General features: G+C 47.3%; 1 protein-coding gene across 1 annotated transcript; it reads right to left on the bottom strand.

The window, feature by feature from the left end:
* Window positions 1–1,910: 1,910 nt before the first annotated feature.
* Window positions 1,911–3,712, bottom strand: LOC114609826 (secretoglobin family 2B member 20-like). Its single transcript, XM_028754213.1, has 3 exons — window positions 3,652–3,712; window positions 3,035–3,216; window positions 1,911–2,030 (listed from the first exon to the last, which is right to left on the bottom strand). Exons 1-3 carry the CDS (start codon window positions 3,710–3,712, stop codon window positions 1,935–1,937), a joined length of 339 nt encoding a protein of 112 aa, XP_028610046.1. The 3' UTR covers window positions 1,911–1,934.
* Window positions 3,713–8,854: the final 5,142 nt, after the last annotated feature.

The following is an 8,854-nucleotide window of genomic DNA, read 5'->3' as shown; positions in this document are numbered from 1 at the left end:
GGTGGAGTCTCTTTAAGTCTTTTTTATTCTCTTGTCTTCTTACTATATTCTCACTCCTTCAGTCTCCTGTACTCCTCTACTTCTTCCTACTACCTCCTACTTTCTACCTCCTACTTTCTACCTCCTACTTTCTACTCCCCTACTCCCCTATAGAAGGGAAATCCTGGGTATTTATACCCTTTACCACGTGACTTGCCCTCGTGGACAATCTCAACTGAAGCCACTACGTCACGTGCCTTGTAGCCATGGATACCAGGAGCACCTGGCAGCTGGGGGCACTAAACAGTGTAACAAGATGTTTATCAGAGTGCGCTCAGCTATTGCAGGCTGTTGAAACAAGTCTCTTGTCAGGGTATATGGCTCGAGATGGCTGTAAAGATGATAGCCACTTTCGGCTAAGAGTCGGCTCCCAACACACACTGAGCAGTGTTTCCTCTTTGTATGACTTCCGGTCCCTCAGCTTGCTCACCAGCACTTGCTCTGTTCAACTTGTCTTCTCAATTTCTGCTACTATTATACAGAATAAGACTTGTGCTATTATGCTGTCTGTCCATTATGACTAATGGAGTTCATCACTTTTCTTTACACTGCTTGACATTCCTCTCCCTTTTAGCTGTGTGGCTGCTGTTTTGTGTGTGAGTGTTTGAGTGAGAGCAGGCATGCACATACCACAGTGTGTGTATGGTCAGAGGACAATCCTCACCCATGGTTTAGGACAGGTCTCCGGCAGTCTGACTTTGTGAACTGCTGGGCTAACTGGTCTACAAACTTCTTGGAATTCACCTGTCTTCATCTCTCGACAGGAGCACTAGGACTACAGACACATGCTGCCAAGTCTGGCTTTACACGGATTCTGGGCGTTGAACTCAGGTCCCCAATAACACACAGGAGCACTCTACCCATTGAACCTTCTTTTTCCTTTCATTGGACATGAACTCCTAGCTCTGTCTGCATTAAAATGTTTGTTTCTTATTAAGTTTTGGGTTTCTTTTAAAGGTCTCTTTATTTATTTCATGAATGTGAGTACACTGTCCCTGTCTTCAGACACACCAGAAGAGGGCATCGCAGATAAGTTGTGAGCCACCATGTGGTTGCTGGGAATTGAACTCGAAAATTCTGGAAAAGCAGCCATCCCTTAACTGCTGAGCCATCTCTCCAACCCCTTGGTTTTGTTTTGAGGCAGAGTCTCTCTATATAGACCTGGCTGTCCAGAATTTGCTATGTTGACCAGGCTGTGACAAATGGTGTCTCTCACTAGCAAACAAAGAGAATCTGAGAGGCACACCCATGTCATCCCCTGAGTTACTCCACTGATATAACTGGACATAAGGTGCCCACAGTCTTGTGATAAAGCCCGTTGCCATCACAAGAGGTGAGTGTCTGTGCACCTCCTTTGTCCTGCCAGCCTGGTAAAGCCTGAGGCTGCTTACATGCTATTTACCATCAGACAACCCCAGTCTCAACAGTCTCATACAACTACAGTAAACTAAGTGTGGGGGCTCACACCTACAATCCCACCACTTGGGAGGAAGACACACATGGATATCTGGGAGGAAGACACACATGGATCTCTGGGAGGAAGACACACATGGATCTCTGTGAGTTACAGGGCACCCTGAGCTTAAGAGCAACCAAAAAGAAGGGTGAAGTGGCTCTCCCATCATCACATGGCTAGTCAGGGGCAGTCACCCTGCTCTGAGTGATCACACAAGTCATTTCTCTCACAGTCTCCTGGACCCTCTGAAGACCTCACAAGATTCTCATTCAGCACAGAGACGGGGCACAGAACAGAGCTGCAAGCATTTATTAGAACCAGCCTGAGAGACTGAAGGAGGGGGGCACAGGTGTCAGGAATCCAACTTCAGGACAGGTCAGCAAGATAGCTCTCGAGTCAAACATGTTGCAGAGATGGGTTGCCTGAAACCCATTAACTTCTAAAGCTGTGATAACGTGCCTAACACGTCCTTTACTTTTGAAAGGGTATCGTCAGCATAGTATCGCACACATTCCTTACTGGCGAGCATGGATTCCTGGAAAACAAAAAGACAGGGACTGAGGTGGTTACAGGCAAAGTGTAGGACCTCAGCAGGGCTCCCCAGGCACCCAGGATGAGACCACTCCTCATCCACAGGAAAGAAAATCTCCTGCAGTGATTCAGTATCCAGCAACAGAATCTGCCTCAGGGGAACTGGAGTCCACCCACAGCCTTCAGGAGGAATCCTGAAAGCTGCCATAGCCAGGCAGGGGAGAAGAGAAGAAGGTTCTGGAAGGCATGATGTGGGATTTGTCTAGAGAAAGACAAGATAGCTGAGTATGAGTTTTGGTGATGTCTCCCATACCTGAGGACGTGTCTCCAGGTACACTGGCTGCACGGCCATGTTAAAAATACATTCCCCCATGTTGGTGTGGTAGAAATTCCTTTTTGGATAAAACTTTTTGGTTTTGAAGGACCCGACACTCAAACTAAAAGTACTTTGGGAAACAGGGTGAGAACTGCACTGTGCGTAATATACATCTCTGGAATCCAGTTAAGCTTGAAACAAGAGATATCAGGAGACAGCTGTGGTGAGCAGCTGCAGGCACTCTCTGGGGGTGGGGTGGCATTTAAGCCATTGAGGGAGGTTCTGGCTGTAGCTCAGATGATGCCAGTGGAAGGGGGGGGGGCTCCATCTGAGGCACGGGAGTAGAGTCAAGGCAGGTTCCAAAGCAGACACTGTCCAATAGACAGAAGTTTCTGGCATCTTAGCGTAGACCTGGGAGTGCCATACCTGTTGAGAAGCCAGACCAAGGATTCCCCTGTTCCTACTATGGGTGAGAACCCCATGTTTACCCATCATGTGGGAGTGACTCGCAGGATCATACACGGACCAGGCTGGATGTGTACCTGCATGCTGCATTGACATGTGCTAGGGTAGGCATGGGTTTTAGTTTTCAGTTGCTGGTCACCTGACACATATTAATGGTCACACTGATCATTTGTATACAGCCTCCCACTATTTGCTGCATGGATGAGTGGGGTTAGGAAGGACATTACCAAAATTTTGGGATTCAGTAACGTGTTTGTAATTCTTCCCTTCCCGAAGCAGTCCTGGATTTTTTCATAGGCCACCCTTTCCTCGGCAATAGCATTAAACTTCGAAATTTGGGTATGCAATAACGCCCTACTTGGAGCGAGTACTGCAGCATAGGTTTTGAAGAAAGGAACGCATGCTTCCGCTGCAAACACAGGCAGAAAAACATGGTTAAAAGACCACAGGCTGGCAGAAACAGAGGCTAAAGGTTCCTTGCCACATCTACAAATGCCTTAACTAACCTTTCCCATAGCCTCGCCCTCCCAAAGGCAGCAGCCTCCCAGATACAACATGGTTTCCACAAGACACACACTTCACACACACTTCATATCTGACCTTCAGGAAATCCACACACTTGCCTCAGCTTCAACTGTGTATCTACGGGGTCCATGACCATCATCACCAGCTCACCTCTGTCTCCCTGTCCCACCCACCCAACTGTTGTCACCCTGAGCAGAAAGCATCAGTGGTCTTCTAAAGCTCCTCGCCAGTGACCTCCTGAGGACCCCTAGATCTATCTCAGGCCCCACTTAGAGATCTACATGAGACTGAGATGGGTGAGCGAGGGTCCCGCTCTCACTTGTCTGGAAGCCCAGCTCTCCAATCACCAGAAAGGCCAGCAGAAGAAGTGTCCCCTTCATAGTGGAGAGTGCTAAATGCTCTTCTCAGAGCGGATCCTCCTTCTCAGAGCGGATCCTCCTCCTTATAAACCACTGTAGCCCTGAGCCCAGCCACGCCCACCCCCAACCCTGCCTCCCACAGCTCCAAATACCTTTGGGCAAGAACCTATCACCTGTGGATTCCCTTCCAACTTGCATAGAAGAGGGAGCTTGGGAGCCCCTCCCAATCTGAAGAACAAACAGCCTGAGACAACCTGACATCATCAGCTTCTGGAAAGAAGTTCTTTGTACCTTAGCCAAAGAGGGGTTAGAGCTGACCTTTGTAAGCAGCTCGTGTGGTGTCCCACTTGTCAACTCTGCTTCCTGGTGACATCCTCACCTCTCCTGGCTCCAAACATGTCCTCTCCAAGTTAGGACAGAAAGGCACAGGGGTCAAGGAGGGTTTCTATCTCTGTAGGTAGTCAAAAACCCAAAACAGTGGATGTGCCTGAGGTCAAGGTCTGAGCAGAAGTATGCATTTCTGGGCCATAGTAGAGCCCCTTGACCATCTTAGCTGCTGAAGCCTTTGAACTGGATCCCTGGGTACATGGAGGCACCTTGTAGCTCTCCGTGACACTCAGCCGGGGTAGTCCCCAGCTGTGGGTATCCTGGGGGCTGGTGATGGTTTTGTACCACAAATTCTGCTTCACTCCACGGTAGCTCATTCCTCTTTCCTGCTTGCCTTGCCCCCCTCTCAGCTCTGTCAGTAAGCATGTCACAAAGGGGTTTGAATAGCAGGGTCCATGTGGTGAGAGCAGTGAGCAGTAGAGTGAGGGATTCACCACTGTACATGGACTCTCAGTTGTCTACAACTATAGGCTACTGTAGACTGCTTGGCTGTAAACTACACTACTACACAGCCCACAGGCAGTGCTGTGTGTAGACAGTCTCAAGGTCAGATCAACCTACTTACCCTAAGGAAGACATTTTCAGCAGAAATGAGATTGTCAGCTGGGTGTTGTACTACTTGTTTCTCGAGACAGGAAGCTCTTAAATGCAAGCTCACCCTGCTTGTAGTGTGTGCTGGTTCATCTTGAGGATCATTCTGACCGGGTTGAGAGTTGCCATGGAAAGAAGTCTCTGTGTGGGAGATTTTAGGCTAGGTCAATTCATGTGGGAAGATTGACTTTCATGTGGCAGTGTGGACTATCGTCATAGATGGGGTGGAAAGGGGACAACAAGATGAGCACAACCATTCATGCCTCTCTGCTTCCTGACTGTAGCTGTGACCAATCACCTCCAGTGTCTGCACTGTGCCTAGTTCACCGTGATGGACTGTGTCTCTTCAAACTGTGAGCTGAAACTGTGCTTCTCACCTGGCATTTTGTCATTAGTTCCCTACAACACTGGTAGAGTATTGTTTTTATCATGTGCAAAGCCCTGGGGTTATTCCACAGCATCACACACATAAACAGGGTCATCCAAAGAGATGGATAAGTGTGCAAGGGCTTGTTATGCAAGCATAAAGGCCTGGGTTCAGATCCCCAGGTCCTGTGAAAGTGGTGGCATGCACATCTAATCCCATGTGAGCTCCAGGTTCAATAAGAGATCTTGCTTCAAAAAATGAGGAGGAAGGCTGTGGAGACAGCTCAGTGATTAAAGATGCAGTGATTGAAGGTGAAGACCTGAGTTCAAGTCCCAGAACCCACCTGGGAGAAAAAGAGAACTCACTCCTCCAAATTTTCATCTGTCCTTTACATGCAGACACACACACACACACACACCATGGCACCTTTGCACACACACACATACACAAGCACATGAACACATGAACACACACCTACAAATGTCTGTGGAAACTGTCATGAGGAAGCCTAAACAAGTTCCTAATGGACGAATATCAAACAATTTGAACAACAAACTAAATAACATGATACCGGAATGTACTATAATTGTGAAATCACCTATAGACCCATGCTGGCATGAGTGAATGAGATAAATGAACACAGATGAAAGTCACTGTTCTTACATCTCACAGAAGAATCCTGAGAATCTGTAGATGTTCCCTCTGGGAGTTGGCTTCCATTTAGTCCTTCAGTGTGAGCTACAAGTTCTCAAGAAAACAGCATGTGGCTTGGGGGACAGGCCAGTCAGTGAAGCACTTGCTGAGTGTGCTCACTTGAGTCCATGAGTTTCACCCCCCAGAACCTGTGAGGAAAGCCAGGCACAAAGTGCCCCTTGGTAATTTCAGCAACAGAGAGTCCACTCCTGGGCTCACTAGCCAGCCCATCTAGCCAAATTAGCAAGCCCCATGGTCAAAAAGATGCCCTATTTCAAAAAATATGAGGTAGTCTCAGCTGTAAAGAGGAACCAGATTCTCTTCCAGCATCCACAGGGCAGCTAACAGCCATCTGTAACTCCAGTTCCAGAGGATCCAGTGCTCTCCTGTGACCTCCACAGGGAAAGCAAACATGACTGCATAAGACACTCATGTAGGCACAATCCACATACACATAAAACAAAACTAAATAAAGTTTCAAAAACAATCACAGACATATGCTTATATATTTTTATATTCATGTATGTATACATATATGTATATAAAAATGCATACACACATATCTATGTGCTAGGAGAACAACTGAAGGCACCTCACTGTCTTTCCCTGGCCACCTTGGGCATACACATATGTTTGCCATGTGTCTTAGTTAAGGTTACTGTTGCTGTGATAAGACACCATGATCAGAAGCAAAGTAGTGTGGGGTCACCCAGCAGTAGACAGTTGCTTAGCTACACTGTGCCCTTGTCTCCATTCCCAACCCTGTACAGAAGAGAGAAGTCCCCAGTGGGCACATTCTACAGGCCTCCACAATCCTCGACATGCAAGGTCATACAAACAGAGACCAGTGGGCTCAGCAGAGAGCTCACAAGTAGATATTAATACTTGGCCAAAACAGTTACCGGATGTAAATCCTGTTTGGCTCAATAACCAGTAAGTCTTCAGCAAACTTCACTCTGTCACCGGCTGATGTAGAGAAAGTGACACTCAAGTGCCCTTTACAACAAACTACTTAATTCTGACTTATCAAAACACTTACGATCTTTATTTTTCTACCAGCCAAATTACATAAACACAAACACTTATATAACGGAGGCGAGGGGGGGTAGTTTGAGCCCAGCCTCCTGAGATACATGGGAAGATGATGTTGAACAATTTAAGAAGGGTCTTGTTTATGGACTTGAGAGGAGTGAGATAGCCCTTTGGCCAGTCTAACCAGCATTTCTGAAGACCTCCTATGTATATCGACCCTGGGAGAGAGAAAGGCCCTGCTCTCCTGAGCCTTTAGACATCTAAAGAACACCAAAAGGCAGCCAGTGCAAGAGGAGCTAGGGGAAAGGAAGCAGGGTTCAGTCTTCCCTATGGTGGAGGTCAGGTGTGTTCTTATACACAAGGGAGTGATGTGCACTGCAGGGTTGTAATCTGTGTTGTGTTGCTATGACAAAAGACCCAAGACTAAGTAATGCATATGGAAAGAAGTTAATTTGCTTCATGGTCTGGAATCTTGAAAGTCCAGGATAGAGTAACCTCAGGTAGCCACAGCCTTGTGCTGTCTGAACACAGGGTGCACAGCAGAAGGGCAACAGGGGATTGTGGAAGACAGAGAGCAGAGGCTCCACCCGGCTTCTCAAGCACCCACCATATAATGCTCAGGCCCGCCTCACCGGGAACCGAGGCTCAACGTGGGTGTTTGGTGAGTGCCCTAGACATGTTGAAACCATAGCAGGCACTCCCTCTGATATGTTGGGGTTTGATGCAGTCTGAGGATTTAGGTGACACATCTCCCAGGTGAAGGAAAAGCATTTCAGACAGTGAGGGCAGAGCATATGAAGCCCCTGGTTCTCGCTTGGGACATACTTATGGAGAAATGATGTCCTACTTCATACAGAGACACTCCAAATGACAAACATGCTAGGTAAATGGTAAATTCCAGGTTTAGGTGCACACAGAGCAGTCAGGTGACTGTCAAAGTCCAAAGAAATGAGGAGAAGACAAGGTGTTTCCCACCTGTGATCCCCATTTGTGGGAAGCCAAGGCAGATGTGCCCCAGTTACCTGTCTGAGATCCCTGTAACTTTAATTTTTTTTCAAACTTTACTTTTAATGATGGTTCTTAAACACTTTAACATCCCCTTTAGCCAATACCCACCAGAGGTAGTAGAAAAGAAAGGATACGAGGGAAATGGACCTGTTTAGAAAGGTTCTTTGAAGCAGCTCCTGTCTGTGTAGTCTGGAAATCGGCAGTTCAGTTCACAGGTCACCAGCAGCAGCTCAATCCACTCGCAAACACTTCACCGATACACCAGCCGTCCAGTACGGTAGAGTTGGGATAGCAAACATGATTCAACAGTGGTGGCACTACCTAGCAGAGACAGCCAAGCCTCAGCTGCGGCTTGGGACAGCAGGAGGGATCAGGGAAGAATCCCAGGAGTTCTCCGATGTGCCTCTCTCAGGGAATAGAAGATCAGCAAAGATCCAAGACCAAAAAGCGTTACACAGTTAGCTGTACCAGCAAGTCTAGCTCAACCTCTGTCACTGTCAAGTTCTTTTTATATTCCTTCCAAGCATCATGTGTCCTCTACGGGTCTCCCTTCAGCACGTGAGTCTGTCTCCGCTGACATCACTCTGCCAATCTGCCCAAGTCCACTGAAGAGGAAAGAAACTGCAACACACCACCGGAACTTTTTTTGGTACCTTTCTCTCTATGGAGTCCTGACAAATGAAGCTCAACCATACAGTGTAAGTCGGACCAAATACATGTGTGTCATTATCAAAGAATCCATCATCACGTGTCCTTTCACACGCTTGCTGTAGCAGAAAATCCTTTCACCTGTGTCTACTTAAGCCAAATGTTCCTTCAAAAGTCTGCCTTTGCCTTTCACCTCTGTTTACTTCAGGATACTCCTTCACATCTTTGCTCCAGCAAAACAGCATCCAACAAAATTGATTCTCCAACGAACCCTTAAATTAAATCCCCTTATTCACAAAATAGAAATTGGGCCAAGGGACTGCTCTCCAAGGCTGGCTTTGGCCTCTTTCTTTGCCCTCCATGTTTGGCAGCAGTGAGCAGAAGCTGGCTGAAAATGAAGTATATATTCTAGCTAGCCTCTATAAAAGACACAAAGG

The sequence above is a fragment of the Grammomys surdaster genome, unplaced genomic scaffold (assembly GCF_004785775.1).
Source record: "Grammomys surdaster isolate TR1022 unplaced genomic scaffold, NIH_TR_1.0 125984, whole genome shotgun sequence".
Lineage (NCBI taxonomy): Eukaryota > Metazoa > Chordata > Mammalia > Rodentia > Muridae > Grammomys > Grammomys surdaster.
The sequence above is the reverse complement of the archived record's forward strand: the minus strand, read 5'-3'. Positions and strand labels throughout refer to the sequence as shown.

What these genes read in the sequence shown, in the direction of transcription:
- LOC114609826 (XM_028754213.1), bottom strand. Translation starts at nt 3,712, where the DNA reads ATGAAGGGGACACTTCTTCTGCTGGCCTTTCTGGTGATTGGAGAGCTG. An exon ending in AGAGCTGGGCTTCCAGACAA is followed by an intron (nt 3,217 to 3,651) that starts GTGAGAGCGGGA and finishes CTGTGTTTGCAG; the next exon opens with CGGAAGCATGCGTTCCTTTC. An exon ending in TACTGAATCCCAAAATTTTG is followed by an intron (nt 2,031 to 3,034) that starts GTAATGTCCTTC and finishes TTTGTTTTCCAG; the next exon opens with GAATCCATGCTCGCCAGTAA.